This window comes from Salvelinus fontinalis, chromosome 15 (assembly GCF_029448725.1).
Source record: "Salvelinus fontinalis isolate EN_2023a chromosome 15, ASM2944872v1, whole genome shotgun sequence".
In the NCBI taxonomy this organism is placed as follows: Eukaryota; Metazoa; Chordata; class Actinopteri; order Salmoniformes; family Salmonidae; genus Salvelinus; species Salvelinus fontinalis.
The window spans coordinates 43,971,025-43,996,941 of NC_074679.1; the positions used below are offsets into that span (position 1 = coordinate 43,971,025).

Sequence of the window (25,917 nt, forward strand, 5' to 3'; positions counted from 1 at the left end):
ACCATTAGAAAATAGAAACACATGCGCGCAGCCTGTCCATGGCCTAGTGAGCAGCCTTAGTCCATGGCCTAGTGAGCAGCCTTAGTCCATGGCCTAGTGAGCAGCCTTAGTCCATGGCCTAGTGAGCAGCCTTAGTCCATGGCCTAGTGAGCAGCCTTAGGCCATGGCCTAGTGAGCAGCCATCGATCAATTTTAGTGAAGCAATGGGTGAGTATTTTGACACCATTTATTTGAGTTAGTGCTTGATCTAAATATGTGCGACCACTCACTTATTGATAAGGGTAAACTCTGGCGGATCATTTTTGTCTTTTAGGGTTTCCTATAGCACACGTGGTCACCTAGATTCACATTAGCAGGCCTATAATATAGAAGTTATATGAATGATGCATTAATGAATATATTAATTTCTAACTTACACATCTCTCTGTCTTCTTCACTGTTCCCTCGCAAATCACGCATCTCCACCAACTTGTCTCTTTCCCCTCTTTCTAGCTCTTGAACGAGTCCCCCCCCCACCCCCCCATGTTGATGTTGACTGGTCCATGTTGACTCCAATGCTTCATACAGTTGTGTCAAGTTTGCTGGATATCCTTTGGGTGATGGAACATTCTTGATACGCACAGAATAATGTTGAGCGTGACAAACCCAGCAGCTTTGCAGTTCTTTAGACACTCAAACCTGGCACCTATTACCATACCCTGTTCAAAGGCACTTAAATATTTTGTCTTGCCCATTCACCGTCTGAATGGCACACACACAATACATGCCTCAATTGTCTCAAGGCTTAGAAATCCTTCTTTAACTGTCTCCTTCCCTTCATCTACACTGATTTTAAAGTGGATTTAGCAGGTGACATCATTAAGGGATCATAGCTTTCCGCTGGTCAGTCTCAGTGTATAGACAATGAACAGCAATATAGTTTGAAACTTATTTCGGGCAATTATTTAAAACTATTAGACCTCGGCCTATTCAAGGAGAGAATAATTGAACCATCGTCTGGCTTGCTGAATGGCTATAAAATAACTACATTGGCGAGAGCAACGTGTAGCCTAGCTCTGGTGTGATCACTTTGGCTAAATTGATACCTTGCTGCACCGATTCATTGCAAACGCAAAGAACAGGCAGAGCGAGATGTGTTCATTAATTCACACAACGAACCCACAGTCCTGTCAGTGGCAGTGTGCCAGATAACAATTTCTATTGGTCAACAGCTTATTTTCGCATGCGAAAATATGCTAAAATCGAACCTGTTCTGAAAAAATAATTGACGGATATTTCGCAATTGGTGTGAACTGCGTCATAAACGAGACACACTTGTATAATTTTTTTTTTCTTAATTATTCGGACTAAAATAACGGACTTGGGAGAACAAGGCACTCACAGCCACGATTAAAATCCATGATTCCAACATGGATTGTCTACTCTGGGAAACCAGGATGATTGAGTCGCTACTAGACATACAAAGTCGTAGCATGCGTGAAAATCAATTTTTTTCTGGGATTTCTGAGGACACATTCAATAATCCAGAGGGCGCGATCAGAGAATTCATGCAATCCGCCTTGAAACTTCCTATAGAGACTGTAAACAAGGTGGCTTTCCAATGAGTACACAGACTTGGAGCTCGGAGCGACAAGACCAAGGGTCCCCAACCGATCATCGCAAAATTTGAACACTACCAACAAAAGAACCTGATCAAAAGCAGGGGAAGGGAGCATAAAGGGACCAAATTCGGTCTCAATGACCAATTTCCAAGATAGATAAGCGAACGTCGTAAGAGACTGTATCCGGGAAACAGAGGCAACAGCGGGAGAAGGGTAAGCGTGCCTTTCTCATTGTGGACAAACTCTTTATAGATGGACAGCTATTCCGAGACAGTTCCATAACACCATGGCTGTACTAAATTCTACCGGGACTTCAGGGTACGAAAAAAATCAACCATGGGAACTGTAAAAATATCTGAACACTATGAAGTTGATATGAACACACACGTACTCAATTACATCCTCGTTTACACATGGACTTATACATACACACACACACACACCTGATCTCGCTCTCTTCTCTCACCCTTTCTCTTTTCCTCTCTCACCTCTCTGTCGAACTGTTTTATAATTTCTTGATAATGTTTCTTGTTTGTCTGTCTTTGTCTTCAAGTTTGTTTACAAAAAACATTGTACCGAATACATTTGTAGTGAAGCCGTCTCTAGAGTAATGCAAGGTCTCTTTCATGATCATGTGAAACGTCCATTGCTATGGAAATTCTGGGATGTGTTTTTCAATTATGTTAAAGGTAATTATGATGCAACTATGACTGACACGATATGGATTACAATTATCATCATGAATATCAAGGCTATACACACTACATGTTACACACAGACACTCAACCATGTAAATTGAGTTATTATTTATTTGGACAGCACATCTTATAGTCTTACTCTTATACAGACATCGTACATACTTACTAAATCACATCCAATATCATACATATCAACCTACTCAGATTTACTACACACATAATGTCTTGCCTCAATTTTCTAACATCTGTGGCATTGGCTCACAGGAAAACAGGCAAGGGAATAAAACAAATATTGCTAGAACCTATTTCTTGAATTCTAAATATCAGACATTTGAAAGCTCTAATTTTGACTGTCATAATACCTCTGATGGCAGTAACTTTACAAGCAATAATTATGGTCAATTTAGACTGAGAATAGTATATAGTTATGGTAAGGGGTGAAATAAGTATAGCCAGTTATAATTGTAATGGTTTAGCAGATTATTTAAAAAAAGATCAGTCTTTACGTGGTTAAAAGGAAGGAATATAACATATACTGTTTACAGGAAACTCACTCTACACCCTTAGATGAAGTTACATGGAAAAAGGAATGGGGTGGTGAAATAATTTTCTGTCATGGACAAAGAAACTCAAAAGGTGTGACATTAATTAACAAAAATGTCGATCTGAACGTGCAAATAAGGAGGAATGATTCGCAAGGAAGGTGGAACTTTTTGAATATGAAAGTGGATGAAAAAGAGATTTGGCTCAATCTGTATGGTCCAAATCGGGGTGATCCGTACATCGAAAATATTTATACCAATTTATTGAACTTACAGGCAAAAAATGATAAATTCATTATGGTAGGAGACTATAACACAGTGTTAAGTACCTCAATGGACTGTAAAGGTAATCCCTCTACAAACTATAATCACCGTGACCTTAAGGAAATCACAAATATTATGGACACATTAGAAATAGTGCATTTTTGGAGACTTAAAAACAAAGACCTAGTGAGATGTACATGGAGGAGACTTAATCAAGCTAGTTGACTACTTTCTTGTCTCTTTCTCTCTTGCATCAGGTTTAAAAAGTTTTAATAGGGGACATAATGCGATCGGATCATCGTCAAATTGCCCTTCACATTAGTCTTATAGAATTTCCACGTGGCCGGGGATATTGGAAATTGAATCCAAGTTTACTGGAGGACAACTTATTTTTAACTAAGAAAAAATCATTTATAACTGAATATTTCCTGTATAATATAGGTTCAGCTAATCCCCTTATTGTTTGGGATACCTTTAAATGTACCTTCATAGGTCACTCAATATTCATCAATAATAATAAAAAGCAGTTTCTGGCTAGAGACAAGACTAATAAGGGAAATACATGAACTAATAGTACAGGTAGATGGCAATAAAAACGATACTACAGAGATAAAAAATAAGTTAGAGGAAAAACAAAAAGAACTTGGAACTTATTCAAGAATGATCTAATGTAATCTATTACAAAAATAAAGCAAAATGGATAGAATATGGAGAAAAATTCACATTCTTAATCTCCAATACAGGAACGCTAACAAAAAGATTTTGTAGAAACTCGTTACTGAAGACGGAGTCATCTATGATTCTCTGAAGGATATTTTAAAAGAGGAAGCTAAATGTTTTAGGCAGATGTTCTCTTTTCCGTCTCATCCTCTCCCACTGAATGACGATTACGCTAAGGAATGTCTTCCAAGTAATATATAAAATGGAAAATTAACAAATGTACAGAGAGATCAGTGCGAAGGCAAAATTACAGAGAAAGTACTTTTTGAGGCTATTAAATCCTTTCAGTCTGGAAAAACCCCAGGGCTTGATGGCATACCGGTAGAGGTATATCAAGCCTTTTTTGATATACTAAAACCTCAATTTTTATATTGTTTTAACTACTATAGAAATACTAGTCTGTCAGGTACTCGGCAGGAACGTCTGATTTCTCCATTATTAAAACAAGACCCATATGGCAAATATAAAGATCCAGTCTATCTAAAAAACTGGAGGCCCCTTACACTTCAATGTTGTGATGCAAAAATACTAGCAAAATGCATAGCACTCGGAATTAAAAGCGTTTTTACCAGGTATCGTTCATCCTGATCAGACATTTTTTTTTTTACATGGACGATACATTGGAGATAATATACGACAACTACTAGAAATAATAGAACATCATGAAACATCTAAGAAGCTAGGCCTGGTATTTCTAGCGGATTTTATAAAGTAAGACGGGATTTTATTTAGAAATGCCTGGATTGTTTTTCTATTTTGGTGTTTTTCTTATAAAATGGGTAAAAATAATGTATAGCAACCCCAGGTGTAAAATAGTAAATAACGGCTACTTCTCAGAGTTTTGAATTGTCGAGAGGAGTTAAACAAGGGTGTCCGTTGTCACCATATCTATTCGTTATGGTCATCGAAATGCTACCTATTAAAATCAGATCCAATAACAACATTAGAGGATTAGAAATCCAAGGCTTAAAAACGAAGGTGTCCATGTATGCCGATGACTCAAGTTTTATATTAAGTCCGCAAGCTAGATCCCTGCAATGTCTCATTGAAGATCTAGATAACTTTTCTGTACTCTCTGGACTAAAACCTAATTATGATAAGTGTACAATATTACATATTGGATCTTTAAAAAATACAACTTTTACATTACCCTGCAGTTTACCTATAAAATGGGCTGCTTGTGAAGTAGACATACTTGGTATTCATGTCACAAAATAAATAAATATGCTCTCCACAATAAATTTCAGAAGAGAACTTGTAAAAATAGACAAGATCCTGCAACCACGGCGAGGTAAATACCTGTATTTATGGAAAAATGGCCCTGATTAACTCCTTAGTCATATCTCAGTTTACTCACTTATGGCGCTGCCTACTCCTGATGATTCGTTTTTTCAAATCATATGAGCAAAAAATATTTTGCTTTATCTGGGACACTAAACCACACAAAATAAATCGGGCCTATCTATATAATGAAGATGAATTGGGTGGGTTGAGATGATTAAATATAAAATCACTAAACCTCTAAAAGCTTCACTTTTTCAAAAGTGTTATTTTAACCCTGAATGGTTCTCAAGTAGACTACTAAGAAAAGCTCATCCATTGTTTAAAAATGGCCTTTTTGCCTTTGTGCAGATTGCCATGTCTCAATTTGGATTAATTGAAAATTAAACAAGCAATGCGGTGCTGGCTACAATTTAAATTTCATCCCCCTGATAAGATAGAACAAATATTATGGCTGAACTCAAATGTGCTCGTTGATATAATACCTGTATTTATGGGAAAGATGTTTGAAAAGGGTATTGTAAATTGGAATGGTGTAGTTATGTCCTTCACGGAGTTATCAGAAATGTACGGGAAGATCTGCTCAATCCATGAGTACAACCAATTGATTACAGCGTTACCCCAAAAATGGATGAGGCAGGTGGCAGCGGGAGGAGGTAGGGAACTGGTTTGTCTGCCCAATATAAAGGATCAAAAATTGCATAAATAGGAAAGTATACCAGTTTCATTTAAGGACCAGGATGTTGACAACAGTGCCATACAGATTGCAAATAGTTGAGATTTTTGATGTACCGATTCCATTGTACAGGGTGTATGAGTTGATTATATAAAACAACGCAAGATTCAAGACTTTCAAGACGTGCTTTTCAGTTAAAATTATTGTATCGAATTCTTGCCACCAACAAAATGTTGATTATTTGGTTCATAAAATCATCGAAGCTCTGCAGATTTTGTTGTGAGGATACAGAATCAATAGACTATTTATTTTGGTATTGCTCTCAGGTAGCCTGTTTTGGTTCTCAGGTTCAGGAATGGCTGAAAATGCATAGCATTGATCTAAAATTGACCCTAGAAATAGTACTGTTAGGAGATCTGGAGAGACTGGGGTGGCAGGTAGAGTAGTGGTTAGAGCATTGGACTAGTAACTGGAAGGTTGCTAGATCGAATCCCAGAGCAGACAAGGTAATAATCTGTCGTTCTGCCCTTGTTCAAGGCAGTTAACCCACTGTTCCCCGGTAGGCCGTCATTGTAAATAATAATTTGTTGTTAACTGAATTGCCTAGTTAAATATTATTATTATTATATATTTTTTTAAAGACTGCGTCAGTCAATTACTAATATACTAATACTCTTAGTAAAATTATTCATCTTCAACTCGCAATCTGTGGATTCTATTCGATTAGGTAGATTGAAATTGTACGTTACACATCACATTATAGTTGAAAGATATATATATATGTTGCGTAGAAATCCGAAGAGGGTGGCCAGCAGAGATAGGTGGGATGAGTTGAGGGAAGCTGAGGGTTGGGATGTGGAATTGTAGTGGAGTTGCTGTGTGGGAGAAAGAATGATTGTCAAAGATAAAAGTAAAACATAATTGAAAGTACGTTTGAATGACACGAAGGGGCAGTATTTTTTACAGCTAATTCCGGTTTGCCTGAGGCTGATTCCGTGCAGGTGTTTGTACACATGCATATACACACACTCATTCAAATAAACACATACAAGAACACACACATACATGTAATAGTGCCAGACATGCACACAAACATATACAGTTGGCATTGCTGTTATGATTTCAGTTGTCCTTGATGTTCTTTGTTTTTTTTGTTTTTTTGCCATTGTTGTTTTCTTTTTTCTCTTCTCTTTAGTTCATTTTGTTGGTGCATTGGTGGGTTCTTGGGGGTGGGGATTGGAACTAATTGTATTTTTTGTTCTTGGGGGAGACTTTGGGAGGGGTCTCGAATGGTTGAGGGACAGCTAATGGGGAACTGTGGGGGGGGATCTTGGGAGGGTTCGGGTTCATGTTTTTTGGCCAGGTGGGAGATCTGTCAACGTGCCATTGAGCAGGGCATTGACCCTGGATGCTTCTGTGTGTCGCTCTGAATGGGAGTCTGTTGGATGACTGGTGTGATGTAGTTGTTGAGCGGCTTCACTGCAAGTATATTGTATGTTTCGGATATTCAATTAAACTTTTTTTTTTAAAGATTAGGAGATGTAGACCGTTTAATAGACAAACCAAGTTAGCGGAACAATTGGTTATAATTAAGCAATAAGGCACGAGGGGGTGTGGTATGTGGCCAATATACCACGGCTAAGGGCTGTTCTTAGGCATGACGTATCGCGGATTGCCTGGACACAGCCCTTAGCAGTGGTATATTGGCCATATACCACAAACCCCCGAGGTGCCTTATTGCTTTTATAAACTGGTTACCAACATAATTAGAGCAGTAAAAATACATGTTTTGTCATATCCGTTACCACGGCTGTCAGCATTCAGGGCAGGAACCACACAGTTTATAATCATTAGGAAACACTCCTGCTATTAGGTGAAGCTTATCGACATGAAAATGAAGTTCATCAAAATGAATGTAGGTCTATTTAAACACCATTAAAATCACTTCAACCATATCAGCCCTATGGGAAAGCACATTTCTCATTGGACATGTTTAGGTAGTCTTTCCCTCCTGGTTTCAATTATTTTTTTCTTCTGTTTAGTGGCGACTAGTGAATACGACCATGGACTAAAAAATGTATTTGATTAAGCAATGTGATTTTGTAATCTCCCGTGGGCAGACACCGCTTGTAGACCGAGAGAGAAATGGGATTTGCGAGATCCGAAAATCCAGTTTATTTTTTGCATACATTTTTGTCACTGGTTATCTGGACGTGTCAGGATTGGGTGAAGGCGGTGCCTAAACTTTGCCTGTAGTGCGCCCACACGGTCCGGAAGGGGTGGCAGGTGGGGAAGGATGGGCTTTGGCTAAGCGTTTCCTTTTGTGAGGGTGACGACTTTCAGTTTCTAACATGTATGAACACCGGAGTGAATCGCGCAGCTGACCAAATTACACAAGATTTTACTTCAGGGTTAACAGAGATGAGTGATTTTTGTAATGTTTCTTCTCTCCCAAGATTATGCTTTAGTTGAGTGAATGACTTTGTGCTGTCTGTCTCTCTCAACCCAGTCCCTATCCTGCTCTCTGTCCAGCTGCATCATGGGAAAGAAGAGTCGAGTGAAGACTCAGAAGTCGGGGACAGGCGCCATGGCTGTGGTCTCCCCCAGAGAGATGATAAACCTCATATCGGAGCTCCTACAGAGTACGTAGCCGGGCTGGCACCCTGCAACCTATACCCTATATAGTGTACTACTTTTGACAAGGGGCCCATAAGACTAAGAAGCATTTTCAATTGAGATTCTGTGTCCATGGAATGTTCTTAGGCTTGATCAGTGTCAGGGCCTGTTTCCCCAATGTGATTGCCTTATGTTACTTATGATGTGATGTTTCCCCCATGTATGTCCCGTTAGAATGCAGCAGTGCTGCACCTTCTCCAGGGAAAGAGTGGGAGGAGTACGTCCAGATACGAGGCTTGGTAGAGAAGATCAGGAAGAAACAGAAAGGTATGCTTGAACACACGCGGGTTTCCTTTCGCCGGCAATCACCGGCTTTTGGCCCCCAAAAAATGAAAAGCGTGATTTCCCCTGAAGCTCCTCAGCTGCTGCTGGAGGTAAACATGGGCTTTTAGAAGCACAATCCTTTGCACAACAATTCCAAACAACACAATCGAGTGTTAAAATTAGTTTTGGTGTATGATTAAAAAAATGTATATATTTTTTCTTAACTAGTAATTGAAGCGTACCTCCCATTCATGTGTAGGCTAAAGGCTGTCAGCGCTTCATTGTTTCAAACTTGATTTTTTTTACATTTCATATGAGGCAAGTATTTTAAGACTTCATAGGCGGCGTGTGAGTTTAACAATTTATTTTACCATTTCTACCGTTCTGCGGTCAAGTTATGATTTTCATATGTGCATTTTAGTTGAATAGTTTCAATTCAATAACATTTTTATTTATCAAAATCATTGTGGTTAAGCATAAAAATCGAAATAAAAATTATACATCTAAAAGGTAAAAGTCAACTAATGCGAGATCACCAGCCTCTGCCATATTGATACATCATGATCCATTGGCGGCTAAAGAAATGAGCGCATGGAACTTATAGGCTAATGCAGCAGTAGGCCTATAACTTCCATTGCCCTTTCATGCTGGGTGAAGGATGGGTGATTATCTTATTGAAATTGTTGGAAAGATTTTTAAAATAGCTTGCTGGGAGGAACTGCAGTTTTAATATACACTGCTCAAAAAAATAAAGGGAACACTTAAACAACACAATGTAACTCCAAGTCAATCACACTTCTGTGAAATCAAACTGTCCACTTAGGAAGCAACACCGATTGACAATACATTTCACATGCTGTTGTGCAAATGGAATAGACAAAAGGTGGAAATTATAGGCAATTAGCAAGACACCCCCAAAAAAGGAGTGATTCTGCAGGTGGTGACCACAGACCACTTCTCAGTTCCTATGCTTCTTGGCTGATGTTTTGGTCACTTTTGAATGCTGGCGGTGCTCTCACTCTAGTGGTAGCATGAGACGGAGTCTACAACCCACACAAGTGGCTCAGGTAGTGCAGTTCATCCAGGATGGCACATCAATGCGAGCTGTGGCAAAAAGGTTTGCTGTGTCTGTCAGCGTAGTGTCCAGAGCATGGAGGCGTTACCAGGAGACAGGCCAGTGCATCAGGGGACGTGGAGGAGGCCGTAGGAGGGCAACAACCCAGCAGCAGGACCGCTACCTCCGCCTTTGTGCAAGGAGGTGCACTGCCAGAGCCCTGCAAAATGACCTCCAGCAGGCCAAAAATGTGCATGTGTCTGCTCAAACGGTCAGAAACAGACTCCATGAGGGTGGTATGAGGGCCGACGTCCACAGATGGGGGTTGTGCTTACAGCCCAGCACCGTGCAGGACGTTTGGCATTTGCCAGAGAACACCAAGATTGGCAAATTCGCCACTGGCGCCCTGTGCTCTTCACAGATGAAAGCAGGTTCACACTGAGCACATGCGCACATGTGACAGACGTGACAGAGTCTGGAGACGCCGTGGAGAATGTTCTGCTGCCTGCAACATCCTCCAGCATGACCGGTTTGGCGGTGGGTCAGTCATGGTGTGTGGTGGCATTTCTTTGTGGGGCCGCACAGCCCTCCATGTGCTCGCCAGAGGTAGCCTGACTGCCATTAGGTACCGAGATGAGATCCTCAGACCCCTTGTGAGACCATATGCTGACACATGCACATTTGTGGCTCACAGACATTATTTACACAGTTTTAGAAACGTAAGAGTTTTCTATTCAAATCTACCAATTATATGCATATCCTAGCTTCTGGGCCTGAGTAGCGGGCAGTTTACTTTGGGCGCACTTTTCATCCGGACGTCAAAATACCGCCCCCTTTCCCAAAGAAGTTAAGCTGCATTACCATAATGTAAATCGGATTTCTGTCATTCTAAGCTCTGTGGATGGATGCCATAATGTGTTATGCACCCAATGTATATGAGTCTGGTAAATTTCTCAAATGACCGGTAAATTAAAATCTTCCCTGTCACGTTGTCCGGCGCCACATTTTCCTAATGGAAACCCTGGAAACACACAATGTAATAAATCTACGATTACTACACGCACACACACACAGCTGGATTTGAGCCATGGCCTATATAGATTAAATAGGAAGAACTCTGAGTTTGATCATAACTGTGTGTGTGTGTTTCTCCGTCTCTTTCCCAGGTATCTCAGTGATATTCGAGGGCAGCAGAGAGGAGTTCTTCCCGAAGCTGATGGCGTGGGCTCAGGAGAGTGGAGCGTCCTGCGAGGGTTTTGAGATCGCCAACTTTGCTGGCGAGGGCTTCGGCCTCAGGGCAACCAAGGACATCAAGGTGGGCCGCTACAACCGGACCGGCCGGTGTCCATGGCAACAGTTGTCAGGGTGACATCACTTGAGTCGTATTCAGTAGTGCACATCGTAGCAAAACGTTTTGCAATGGAAACAAGAGTTTCTTATTGTACAAGTTCAACTGATTGCTCCAAGGTATTTTTAAGGGCGAGAAAGGCCTTAGTCTATGGAGGAAGCCTCAGGTCATCTAGATTGATCAGCTCCTTGATTATATTTCAACAGAGGAAACAAGGCTTAACTCTCTCTTATTGGTGTTCTTCTCATAATGACCCACCAATCAGCCCTCATTATTGATGTTCTAAAAGGGCTGCCGTTTAGGTCTGATCGATCGAACAGGCCGAGCTGTTTGTATGAAGCCCAGGGCTCTGTTGCTGTCACGATAACGGAATTATGACTTTGATACCGATACCAGGTTTAGTATCAAGATACTCCATACCAAAATGATACCATAACAACAAAGAAAGACGTATTAGCCAAAGTCACAGAAAGGCTCTTGATCCAGACAGATAAACGTAACTACTGCTCTGTTAAATCTTTGAGCATCCTTTGAGTTCAATATCATTACATTTGAACATTTTGATGTAAAAAATTTGAGACAGCCATCTATGCATTAAATAATCAGTTATGCAATCACTTTGACTTTGTTTTAACCGGTAGCCTAGTGGTTAGAGCATTGGTCCAGTAACCGAAAGGTTGCTGGATCTAATCCCGGAGCTGACAAGGTACAAATCTGTCGTTCTGCCCCTGAGCAAGGCAGTTAACCCACTGTTCACCGAAGACATAGATTAAGGCAGCTCCCCGCACCTTTGATTCAGAGGGGTTGGGTTAAATGCGGAAGACACATTTCAGTTGAATCCATTCAGTTGTACAATTGACTAGGTATTCCCCTTTCCCTTAACCAACCTAGCTACAAAACAACAAAGGTTTAAAATTTATTTTAAAGGTATATCTCTATTGATAAACTGCGTAAATCACAGTACAGGCGAATGCATATTATTCAATAGGAGTGTGTGCAATGCATGCATTTGAGTTATTGGCCATCAGCATACAACTACTGTCTTTCCTCTGAAGCTAAGCAGGGTTGGTCCTGTTCGGTCCCTGGATGGGAGAACAGATGCTGCTGGAAGTGGTGTTATAGCGCCAGTAGGAGGTACTCTTTCCTCTGGTCCCCCAAAAATGATATCCCAATGCCTCAGGGTAGTGATTGGGGACACTGCCCTGTGTAAGGTGCTGTCTTTCGGATGGGACGTTAAACGCCTGGCTCTCAGTGCTAAAGATCCCATGACACTTAATTGTAAGAGTAGGGATGTTAACCCCGGTGTCCTGGCTAAATTCCTAATTTGGCCCTCATACCGTCGTGGCCACCTAATCATCCCCAGCTTCCAATTGGCTCATTAATTTCTCCCGTCCTCTCCCCTGTAACTATTCCCCGGGTCGTTGCTGTAAATGAGAATGTGTTCTCAGTCAACTTACCTGGGAAAATAAGGGTTAAAACAAAATATAATATGCTAATTTCACGGGGCTACAGATGAGTCCTTTCCATTTAGGACTTTATTATTTTATTAGCAACTGCTAAGAGAACATTATTTTATTGTACTCATCCACAACGTTTGCATAGATGAAGTATTGACTTCATGAGGCAGAATGTGGGAACCAGACAGGAGGCGAGGGAGATGAAGGTAATGAGTTTTTTTGTGGCGAGGGTGACGAAGTGAATTTATAACGTTTTTGGTGACAATCAGCTTTTGAAATCCACATATTTTGCCTTATGGTACTAGGATAGTGAATTGACCTTGCTTCAGCTGTAAGGGAGTTAGCCTACAATTAAAGCTGGAAAATACCAGTATCATCTTGCATTGTAAAAGTGTTCTAGCTTGTATCGACATTGTTTTGCGAACAGTAATGAACATTTTCAACATTCTATATGCCGTGTTGCATTATTTAAGTGTGTTAATTTCTGTGCAGCATGAGTGGGGAGGTTATGGCCCAGACGGCTTCAGCAAGGAATGAATGGAGCAGGCACTTTGCTCTTCGTGCTATAAAACAGCGGCGCTGATAGACAGACTTGGTCTTCTCAATTAAGTGAGATACATTTGAAAGAAGTACTGAACGTAGCAAAAATTCTAGCACCTAACTTTCTTTTGGGGGTATCGAAAAAGACCTGAAGTTTCAGTATGCTGTGCAACACTACAGGGCTCTGACCTTTCTCTTCCCTTTTCTCTCTGTGAGTTGGTGGGAGTTTACTCAATGACGTAGCTAACACTCTTGAATGATTTTTTACTAAGTGTACAATGAATAATATTATTCAAATAAGCCTGGGGTGGACTAATATCACGGGCCAAACTTTAGATTCATCCATGTAATTCAAGCATGGAAATCCACTGTCCATTCTGATAACATTTTGCTTCCTCAGGCAGAGGAGCTGTTTCTGTGGATCCCCAGGAAGATGCTGATGACTGTGGAATCGGCCAAGAACTCTGTCCTGGGTGAGTGACAACGTAAGCCCCGTAGAGGGCTGAGTGGTATACCGGATTTGACTATATAGCGGTATTGATACACAGACCGGTATTGGGGTTTTACTTTCACTTCTATAACAGTATTTCAATGTTTGGTATGTTTAAAGTGATACGTGCGTGTTATATACATTTTCTAGTTTACTCAGTTTGCTACTTGAGTCGTCTTTCTCCCTCCTCCTGCTACATGAGTCACAAGCAATGTTCCCTCTAAGGTGAGCGCGGGCATGCAGTAGCCTTGAGACTGCAGTGCAGCTCCCCCAGGACTGCACAGTATAAATATCAGCTGACAGAGAGAAGCACGAGATTGAACTTCAGTCAACTTTCTAGAGCAGTGGAAGATCTCCAAGGCATTCCTAGTCGATCGCCAAACATTTCTGAAAAATCCCAACGATAAAAGCCTATTTTTTTTATTTAATCTCGGGCTGTTGGCGGTAGGTGCACCCGATTCAGCTGCGCTGGGTAGGCGGACTGTTGCCATTTTGAACCATTTCACGTGTCTGAAGGTACAAACTATGCCTTCCCGGCAGGCCCGGAGAGCAAATCGAGTGCACTATAGGCCTACCGCTGGCCAATCGGATGGCTCAGATGACAGTAGCGTAGCAGCCATAAAAAAAAAAAGCTACAGCCAAGTTGATACTGTGAGGTTTCAAAACATTAAAACCACGACTAGAGAGAGACTGTCAATGAATACAGCAAAGAGCTGCTGTTTTTATGAGTGAGTTCATGTTTAAGTTCTTACTCATCACTGTCAACACTTCGTATTCAACACTTTTCTAAACCATAAAATGTGCGTTCTTCCTAGTTCCACTCAGTGCTACTACAAGCAGTGCAGCAGTAATGAATGAGTAGGACAGTCTATCTATAGACTTGCGTTGTTATTATTAGGCTTGACTTTTATTAAAATCAAGGAATATTTCACTTTCTCTGTTCATAGGAGTAACAACATTCATTTGTGCATGAAGCAGAAATAATGCGGTGCGACTCGAGTTTTGCAATCAGCTGGAAGACTGTGTCCCTATTTGGTGAGTGTCAGTGGAGGAAAGGGAGAGCGGAGGGAATTTGAGAGGCTCAGTCTGCTGCTCTCTCCGCTGTCTCACTTTGTCTCAAAGTGATCTTGAATCAGAAAAGGTTGGTGACCACTGTTAACACCAACGTTTCCCTTTACTGTGGCAATTGTGATAAAATCAACACAATATTAGCCACTTTCAATGCAACCATACCGAAACAAAACAAACTATGCAAGAGATTTTGTTGTAGGCAGAACGGATCGGAGTAGGATTCTATTGCATTGACACGACTCAGCCCGTACTCTACACAGACCAGTGTGTAACCAATCAGAGCTGCAGTTGGCCAATATGCAAATGGCCTATTGCCATATATGGACCTGTGCCATTTACTTTGAACTGGACTGTGTTTACAGCATGAACGGTCGTGAGTAGATACGCTTGTTTTGAGATCTATGCGAGAGCTGCATGTAGCCACGTGTACATTTTGTTCATATCCTTTGCTAGTTAGTGAGTTGTTAGCCCAGTTATAATGATTTGTAGTCAGCAATAGGGGAGAGATTGCTTCTTACAAGAGCGCAAAGCTTGTACATTTCCAGACATCCTTGAAAAGCGAGTCAGAAAAATTGCTTTTTTTGTTTTAAATGGGCAGTGTTGTGTTTTGAGACAGCCTTGTAGCCAATATGCAGATGGTAACATCATTTGTCTGATTCTCTGTAGTAATGGAATAATAATGCATTTTTATTTTATAAAGTGGTTTCTTGCATCAAACACAACATTTTCAGTCACCTCCTTGTCTGAATGACAAGTGGATAAACAGGTTAATGTCAAGCCCTACATGTTTTTTCCCCCAAAGGTTTTATGGAATGTAGGCTTACATTGAACACCACACAATGGCTGTTACAGTAGGCTGAAAGATAGAACAGCTATTTCCATGTTAATATTTGATGGGATGCGTTTCATTTTTATTTTATTTTTAAATGGTAGGCCTACATTATGATCAAATAGCCACAGTATCCTACTTGGCCACTGTTAAAACTAACTTTTAAAACGGGTACAGCCTTAGTGTTCACAGTAAAATGAGTGCTGGAAGTTGCGCAGATTTTTCACAAAGTTAAAGTTTGTGCAGACCTGAAATTGCTCAATGCTGGAAAACATTACATTTACATTTACATTACATTTAAGTCATTTAGCAGACGCTCTTATCCAGAGCGACTTACAAATTGGTGCGTTCACCTTATGACATCCAGTGGAACAGCCACTTTACAAACAGTGCATCTAAATCAGGGGTGTCAAACTCATTTCGCATCGTGGGCCACATACGGCCTAGGGAGATGTCAAGTGGGCCGGACCATTAAAATTATACCATACTCTGCTATAAATAACCAAAATATCATGTCTTTCCTTTGTTTTGGTGTAAAGAAGCACAAGAACATTAGGAAAATATTGAAATTTAATGAACTATCCTTTTACAAAACATTTCATGAAACACCTCATATTTCCTTAGACAAATGTGCAATTTACTTTTATCATTCACAAATATGCATTGCAACTGATCCCACTGATTGTACAAAGGCACAAAACTTTAATTGGTACTGAAAAATATAGTAATGCACTTTAAGATTAAATGAGACTTTTAAAGAAAGGAATTTTTAAACCACTTACACATACGCATATAAAATCTAAATGTAATCCCTGCGTACACCTTACAAACTAAGGAGAGTGATTTTAAATGTGTAATGAAGAAAGTGTTCGCCTGTCCTGTAAATCTGTAAACTTCATACATGAAACATACATACACATACAATACATACTGAAAATTTATGGAGTTGTATGAACAGTAGAATTCCATCACACAACTTTTGTTTTGAAGCTGCTGACTAACATTAAAGTGCACATTTTTTAAATCACCACAGTAAGGATTCATCTTCACAGAGCTGTATTCTTTCAATGCAAACAGTATCTAAGGCAGCATTTTAAAGGTGTTAGTCTAGTCTGGACTTGTATTTGTTCCTGAAACTTGGCATCTTTTGGCCTGTACAAGTGCATCAACACCTGGTGTCATGTCCTGACTAGCTGTCACTTTCAGAATGTCATTTAAGTTGGGCCACGTCTGTGATGTCAGTGCTCTCGTCAATTGCCACGGAAAATGCAATAAATGACTTGACTCTCTGTTTCAATTGACTGTCTAAATCTGCCGATAGTTCCGAAATCCTCTCTGCTATAGTATTCCTCGTCAGGCTAATATTGGCAAAAGCTTGTCGCTTCTCGGGACATACAAGTTCAGCCGCCTTCATCATGCATCGTTTAACAAAGTCACCGTCGGAATACGGCTTCGATGCTAATGCTATTTCGCTAGCAATTAGGTAGCTGGCTTTTACCGCTGCTTCACTGACTTCTCGGCTCTGGATGAAAGTTGACTGCTGTTTCCTCAGACCCGCCAGCAATTCGTTAATCTTATCTCTTCTCAGTTGTCCTTGCAAGCCGTCATATTTTTCGCTGTGATGAGTCTCGTAGTGGCGTCGAATATTATATTCCTTCAATACCGAAACTTGTTGCAAACACACCAAGCACGAAGGTTTTCCGTGCATCTCTGTAAATAAATAGGACGTGGTCCATTTTTCTTTGAAAATTCTACACTCCTTATCTACTTTTCTCCGTTTGGATAACGACATTTTGGCTAATGAGGGTGTAGCGGAGAGGTAGAGACCAAGGTATTAACAACGTCGTAACAAGCAGCAGATGGCGCATTGATACCGTCTGCTGTTTTCAGTCTGTCTCAGTGATGCGGCTTGTCTTCTACTCTGATGGAAAGAGTGCGCCCCTTAGCGGATAATCCATGAATTGCAGCGAATTAAAAATATTAATTCCATGTCTTTTATGCATTTTTTCCACTTTCAAATTATCCTGCGGGCCTGATCGAACCTCCTTGGGGGACAGTTCCGGCCCGCGGGCCGTATGTTTGACACCCCTGATCTAAATCTTTTAAGGGGGGGGGTCAGAAGGATTACTTTATCCTATCCTAGGTATTCCTTAAAGAGGTGGGGTTTCAGGTGTCTCCGAAAGGTGGTGATTGACTCCGCTGTCCTGGCGTCGTGAGGGAGTTTGTTCCACCATTGGGGGGCCAGAGCAGCGAACAGTTTTGACTGGGCTGAGCGGGAACTGTACTTCCTCAGTGGTAGGGAGGCGAGCAGGCCAGAGGTGGATGAACGCAGTGCCCTTGTTTGGGTGTAGGGCCTGATCAGAGCCTGGAGGTACTGAGGTGCCGTTCCCCTCACAGCTCCGTAGGCAAGCACCATGGTCTTGTAGCGGATGCGAGCTTCAACTGGAAGCCAGTGGAGAGAGCGGAGGAGCGGGGTGACGTGAGAGAACTTGGGAAGGTTGAACACCAGACGGGCTGCGGCGTTCTGGATGAGTTGTAGGGGTTTAATGGCACAGGCAGGGAGCCCAGCCAACAGCGAGTTGCAGTAATCCAGACGGGAGATGACAAGTGCCTGGATTAAGACCTGCGCCGCTTCCTGTGTGAGGCAGGGTCGTACTCTGCGGATGTTGTAGAGCATGAACCTACAGGAACGGGACACCGCCTTGATGTTATATAAATATTGAGATATTATATTTTGACCAAATCACCCAGCCCTAGGCCCATATACTGTGTTTTTGCCCATAATGTGTAACTTCAGTTAAATACAGACAAGCTGGACATCTGTCTATTTGTTGGTGGAAGAACTATTGCACGTGGAGAAAATAAAGATCCTACCTTTAAAAAAACATGATGATGGCGCCGGAGAAGATGGCTGCCGTTTTAGTCTCCTAACCAATTGTGTGTCCCCCCCCCCCCCCGCGTTATTCGAAACTTATTTTGTACATAATGTTTCTGCCGCTGTCTCTTATGACCGAAAAGAGCTTCTAGATATCAGGACAGCGATTACTCACTTTGTACTGGACAAAAGATTTTTTCTTTAATCGAGTCGGACGTGAAGGATTTACTTCAGACACCCGACATGGCCCACATCCCCATCATTGGCAGGAGACAGATATATCGGGGACGTAGGTCTGGGTGCCTTGTAAGGATCCGGCGGCGAGTGGGTTATCTGCCTCTACCATCAGTCCTATTAGCCAATGCACAATCATTGGAAAACAAAATACACGAGCTACGATCACGAATATCCTATTAACGGGAAATTAACTGTAATACCTTATGTTTCACCGAGTCGTGGCTGAACGACGACATGATTAGCATACAGCTGGCGGTGTTTACGCCCACAAGCCTTCCATGTGAGCTAAATTACTTCTATGCTCGCTTCGAGGCAAGCAACACTGAAACATGCATGAGAGCATCAGCTGTTCCGGATGGCTGTGTGATCACGCTCTCCGTAGCCGATGTGAGTAAGACCTTTTAAACAGGTCAACATTCACAAGGCTGCAGGGCCAGACGGATAACCAGGACGTGTATTCCGAGCTTGCGCTGACCAACTGGCAAGTGTCTTCACTGACATTTTCAACCTGTCCCTGACCGAGTCTGTAATACCAACATGTTTCAAGCAGACCACCATAGTCCCTGTGCCCAAGAACTGACTACCGACCCGTAGCACACACGTCTGTAGCCATGAAGTGCTTTGAAAGGCTGGTCATGGCGCACATCAACACCATTATCCCAGAAGCCTTACCTTAAAGGTCTTACTCACACCCACTCCAATTTGCATACCGCCCCAACAGATCCACAGATGATGCAATCTCTATTGCACTCCATACTGCCATTTCCCTCCTGGACAAAAGGAACACCTACATGAGAATACTATTCATTGACTACAGCTCAGTGTTCAAATCCATAGGGCCCTCAAAGCTCATCACTAAGCTAAGGACCCTGGGACTAAACGCCTCCCTCTGCAACAAGATCCTGGACTTCCTGACAGGCCGCCCCCAGGTGGTAAGGGTAGGTAACAACACATCTGCCACGCTGATCCTCAACACGGGAGCTCCTCAGGGGTGCGTGCTCAGTCCCTTCCAGTACTCCCTGTTCACTCATGACTGCATGGCCAGACACGACTCCCAACACCATCAATACATTTACCTGACGACACAACAGTGGTATGCCTGATCACCGACAACGATGAGAGCCTATAGGTCAGAGACCTGGCAGTGTGGTGCCAGGATAACAATCTTTCCCTCAACGTGATTAAGACAAAGGAGATGATTGTGGAATACAGGAAAAGGAGGACCGAGCACACCCCCATTCACATCGACGGGGCTGTAGTGGAGCAGGTTGAGCGCTTCAAGTTCCTTGGTGTCCACATCACCAACAAACTATATCATGGTCCAAACACACCAAGACAGTCGTGAAGAGGGCACGACAACACCTATTCTCCCTCAGGAGACTGAAAAGATTTGGCATGGGTCCTCAGATCCTCAAAGTTCTATAGCTGCACCATCGAGAGCATCCTGACTGGTTGCATTACTGCCTGGTATGGCAACTACTCAGCATCCGATCGCAAGGCATTAGAGAGGGTGGTGCGTATGACCCAGTAGCTCACTGGGGCCAAGCTTCCTGCCATCCAGGTCCTCTATAGATGGTGTCAGAGGAAGGCCCTAAAAATTGTCTAAGACACCAAATTGTCCAGCCACCCTAGTCATAGACTGTTCTCCCTGCTACCGCACGGAAAGCGGTACCGGAGCGCCAAGTCTAGGTCCAAAACGCTTGTTAACAGCTTATCTTCCAAGCCATAAGACTCCTGAACAGCTAATCAAATGGCTACTCTGACTATTTGCATTGTCCCCCCTCTGTTACGCTGCTGCTACTCTCAGTTTATTTTCTATGCTTGGTCACTTAAACTCTACCTACATGTACATATTACCTCGACTAACCTGTGCCCCAGCACATTGTACCGGTACCCCCTGTATATAGCCTTGCTACTGTTATTTTACTGCTGCTTCTTTAATTATTTGTTATTTACATTTGTACTCATCTATTTTTTTATTTTATTTTTACTTTACTTATTTTTCTTAACTGCATTGTTGGTTAAGGGCTTGTAAGAAAGCATTACACAGTAAGGTCTACACCTGTTATATTCGGCGCATGTGACAAATAACGTTTGATTTGACAACAAGGCTTTGAGCTCTGACATTTGAAACCCCTTGTGCTTTGTCCTCCCCTAGGGTTCACGCATACACCTCTACACACACACACACACACACACACACTGTTCTGTATGTAAATTCTCCTCTCTCCCTCCCAGGTCCCCTGTACAGCCAGGACCGTATTCTCCAGGCCATGGGTAATGTGACCCTGGCCCTCCACCTGCTGTGTGAGCGGGCTGACCCCTCCTCCCCCTGGCTGCCCTACATCAAGACCCTCCCCGGAGACTACGACACCCCTCTCTATTACGAGGAGGAAGAAGTACGCCACCTGCTGTCCACTCAGGCCATCCAGGACGTCCTCAGCCAGTACAAGAACACCGCTCGGCAGTACGCATACTTCTACAAAGTCATCCAGGTGAATGGCAGATGGGTATTCACGCTCGCTCGCTCACTTGTTCTCTCTCACATTCACTCACTTGTGCTCTCTCATACTCAGTCGCTTGCTTTTCACACACCGGGGCTTCCGTTAGCTAAGGTTTTGGTCCGATCCCAAAAAATTAGCCTGGGAGATGCAGAAAAATCCCGTTGCAAAATAATGCTTTTATCCTATTCATTGATGGACATACACTTAAATTTGACTGGCCATGCTTATTGGTCTAGGTGTATCGGTTAATTTCCCTAATTTAGTGGAATTAAATTGGCTCGTGTGTATTTTTGTCGTTATGCTTATCACACGCGCACAGTATACAGAGCCTATGAGAGGAAAACCTGTCAGACAGCGCGAGAGGTGCTGCTACAACTTTTCAAACGGCTCATTCGTTGCTGCCGGAGTGAAACGTGCTTTTAATAAGCTCAACCATTGCTTAACAGTTGTAAAGGCAGTTGTGTGCTAACAGTTTTGATGGCCACGATTTTAAAAAGAGCAAAACATTTTTTTCTTTCTCAGGTGGTAATTGAAGTGCGCTTCCCTTTTACCATTCAAATGCATTAGTCAACGGTAGGCAGGCTGCAGCGCGGTACACATATTGATGGGCGTGAGTAATCAAGTACTCCAACTGATGTTAAAACTCTATTTAACCAGAGAGCTCTTTTTTTCAAATACTGGAAAACTATTTGGTGAAAATGCTGTCTTGAAGACGGAGTTAATTTGCTTTGACTCTAGTGTTCCATTTGTACATTGCGGGACACAACAAAAAATAAACCAAGCCAAGCATCACACAGTTTACGCATCACACAGTTCTGCCTCCTAAATCCCTTTCCCCTTCATCCCTCACTCACTCAGTTGCTTTCAGACTGTTTGCTCTACACATGCGTGCTGTGTGTGCCTATAGAAATAATTGCCTGTAAAAACGTATCGAACTGATGGGATACACAAGCTCCATACCTTGTCAAATGATGATAGTTTTATCACAAATTCAAAATGGACTGGTTGAAATATGTGTTCCAACAATTAGCTGCAGTTTTGGAATAAATGCGTAATTTTCTGCTTAGGCTACCTTGCGGTTGTCACTAGTTACGATACCCACAAAGTAAAAATTGGCTCTAAAAATTCATACGCAAAAATGTGGTTTTTGGTTGTAATTTAAGGTTAGGCATAAGTTTAACAGTGTGGTTAAGGGTTAGGTTTAAAATCAGATTTTTAGATGCAAAATTGTAGAAACAAGCAGGGTTTATTACTTTGTGGCTATGGTAACTTACCTCAGTGACAACCCTACTTTTGTTAACTGCAAGTGGCATTTAGAATTGGTTAGCCTAGGCTATTACCACACTGAAAATATGCACAAATATTAGTTTGATAAAGACAGAGCGTATTTTCGTTGGTCATTAAGACCCGTCTCCTGCTCTGACAAACACCACTGTAGCTCAGCCACCTTCCACTGCAGATGCGGAAGGCTGACATAGGCGGATGTGGTGGATTGAGACGCAGCCCATGCATGAAAACAGATATCTCTAGCTTAAACTGACACATTTTGGTGTGTCAGGACTTCAGGATCAAACAGATGCTGTGGCCATAATTCATCCCCATGCAGTGTTCAATGTAGAATTGTTAATCCGTATGGAACATTCCAAGAAACTGGCCTGATAAAGTAAATCGAACACCTGTCTATTGAAAAGACAGTTTGGTTGTAACCCTGAAAATGTCTTTCAACTTGCCGAATTGAGCCCCATTTCAAGTGATCTTTGAGAATAATTGTTCCAGACGTAAATTGCGAATCACTTCAGTGTTATATTACATGTTTTTTACTCTAAAATACAGTGCATTCAGAAGGTATTCAGACCCCTTCACTTTTTCCACATTTTGTTACGTTACATCCTTATTCTAAAATGTAATGAATCATTTTTTTTACTCTCATCAATCTACTCACAATACCCCATAAGTATTCAGACCCTTTTCTTTATGAGACTCGAAATGGACCTCCTGTGCATCCTGTTTCCATTGATCATCCTTGATGTTTCTACAACTTGATTGGAGTAGACCTGTGGCAAATTCAAAAGACTGGACATGGTTTGAAAAGGTACATGCCTGTCTATATAAGGTCCCACAGTTGACACTGCATGTCAGAGCAAAAACCAAGCCATGAGGTTGAATCAATTGTCTGTAGAGATCCGAGAGAGGATTGTGTCGAGGCACAGATCTGGGCAAGGGTACCAAAACATTTCTGCAGCATTGAAGGTCCCCAAGAACACAGCGGCCTCCATCATTCTTAAAGTAAGTTAAGTTATGAACCACCAATACTCTTCCGAGAGCTGGCCGCCCAGCCAAACTGAGTAGTCATGGGATAAGGGCCTTGGTCAGGGAGGTTCTTCTGTGGAGATGGGAGAAACTTCCAGAAGGACAACCATCTCTGCAGCGCTCCACCAATCAGGCCTTTGGTATGGTAGAGTGGCCAGACGGAAGCCACTCCTCAGTAAAAGGCACATGATAGACCGCTTGGAGTTTACCAAAAGGCACCTAAAGACTCTCAGACAATGAGAAACAAGATTCTCTGGTCTGATGAAACCAAGATTGAACTCTTTGGCCTGAATGCCAAGCGTCACGTCTGGAGTTAACGTGGCACCATCCCTACGGTGAAGCGTGGTGGCAGCATCATGCTGTGGGGATGGTTTTCAGTGGCAGGGACTGGAGCAAAGTACAAAGAGATCCTTGATGAAAATCTGCTCCAGAGCACTCAGGACCTCAGACTGGAGCGAAGGTTCACCTCCCAACAGGTTAACGACTCTCTAAGCACACAGCAAAGACAACGCAGATGAGTGGCTTCGGGACAGGTCTCGGAATGTTCTTGAGTGGCCCAGCCAGAGCCCGGACTTGAACCTGATCGAACATCTCTGGAGGACCTGAAAATAGCTGTGCAGCAACGCTCCCCATCCAACCTGACAGAGCTTGAGAGGATCTGCAGAGAAGAATGGGAGAAACCACCCGAAATACAGCTGTGATAAGCTTGAAGCGTCATACCCAAGAAGACTCGAGGCTGTAATCGCTGCCAAAGGTGCTTCAACAAAGTACTGAGTAAAGGGTCTGAATACTTATGTCAATGTGAGATTTCAGTTTTTTATTTGTAATAAATGTACAAATTATAACATATTTTTGCTTTGTCATTATGGGGTATTGTTTGTAGATTGAGGGGGGGGGGGGGATGATTTAGAATAAGGCTGTAACATGGCAAAATGTGGAAAAAGTCAAGGGGTCTAAATACTTTCCCGAATGCACTGTATATGAAGCCATTAGGATTGGTTATCTGCAATGGTTATGATAAAGTATGCATTGTTGCGCACTGTTTGCATATACAGAACAAAAATATAAACGCAACATGTGAAGTGTTGGTCCCATGTTTCATGAGCTGAAAAAAAAAGATCCCAGAAATGTTCCATACGCACATAAAGCTTCTTTCTCAGCCCAGGACCTCCACATCTGGCTTCTTTACCTGCGGGATCGTATGAGACCAGCCACCCGGACAGCTGATGGGTTTGCACAACTGGGTTTGCACAACAGAAAAATGTCTGCAGAAACTGTCTTCGGTGAAGCTCATCTGCGTGCTTGTCCATCTCACCAGGGTCTTGACTTGACTGCAGTTCAGCCTGGTAACTGGCTTCAGTGGGGAAATGCTCACCTTCTATGGACCCTGGCACACTGGAGAAGTGTGCTCTTCACGGATGAATCCTGGTTTCAACTGTACCGGGCAGTCTGCATGTATGGTGTTGTGTGGGCGAGTGGTTTGTTGTTCACAGCATTGAAATCAAGGTGCCCCATGGTGGTGGGGTTAGGGTATGGGCAGGCATAAGCTACGGACAATGAACACAATTGCATTTTATCGATGGCAATTTGAATGCACAGAGATACTGTGACGAGATCCTGAGGCTCATTGTGTGTCCATTCATCCGCCGCCATCACCTTATATTTCAGCATGATAATGCGCTGCCCCATGTCGCAAGGATATGTACACAATTCCTGGAAGCTGAAAATGCCCCACTTCCACGGCCTGCATACGCACCAGACATGTCACCCATGTTTGGGATGCATGGGTGACATGTCTGGTGTATTCCACAGGCCACAATCAACAGCCTGATCAACTCTATGCGAAGGTGATGTGTCGCACTGCGTGATGCAAATGGTGGTCACACCAGATACTGACTGGTTTTCTGATCCACGCACCTATTTTATGTTTTTGAAGTTATCTGTGACCAACAGATGCATATCTTTATTCCTAGTCATGTGAAATCCATAGATTAGGGGCAAATGTATTTATTTCAATTGACAGATTTTCTTATGCACTGTAACTCTGTAAAATCTTTGAAGTTGTTGCATTTTGCATTTATTTTGTAGAGAGAAGCGCACGTTTTTTTCCAGTCCCACCCTTGTTTTAGAAATCTTTTTTTTCTTCTTAAACTTTCTTTCCTTGTCCAGTAGCCAAAAGGCACAATCCTAGTCATATTAGCAACCCATGAAAGTCGTTGCATCTTTAGATCTCCCTTCTTTAAAAAAATAAAATAAAAAATCTGTCAGGTGAAACCGCTGGCATGTGCGGTGTGCTTTTGACAACGGTATTTTCCCACATTTCATTGTGGAATGAACATTTAAGTGTGGGTTACTGCCTTGTGCACATTGCTGGTCTTATGATGTGAATAAATAATAATTCATAAATGTTTAGCTAAACGTTCTGTTGCATCAGCCTCATTGCTTTTAAAAAGAATGTACTGTAGCCTACTGGTTGTATG

General features: G+C 42.2%; 1 protein-coding gene across 3 annotated transcripts in view; it reads left to right on the forward strand.

Annotated features, from left to right (window-relative positions):
- The window catches only part of setd3 (SET domain containing 3, actin histidine methyltransferase), a 66,411-nt gene that overhangs the window by 5,182 nt on the left and 35,312 nt on the right, over nt 1-25,917 (forward strand). For all 3 annotated transcript variants that reach the window (XM_055863943.1, XM_055863941.1, XM_055863942.1), the window contains exons 2-6: nt 8,292-8,424; nt 8,633-8,725; nt 10,943-11,091; nt 13,522-13,594; nt 20,862-21,118. In XM_055863943.1, coding sequence (XP_055719918.1) covers nt 8,322-8,424; nt 8,633-8,725; nt 10,943-11,091; nt 13,522-13,594; nt 20,862-21,118 — 675 coding nt within the window. In that variant the 5' untranslated portion in view covers nt 8,292-8,321. The remainder of the gene's footprint in view (nt 1-8,291; nt 8,425-8,632; nt 8,726-10,942; nt 11,092-13,521; nt 13,595-20,861; nt 21,119-25,917) is intronic.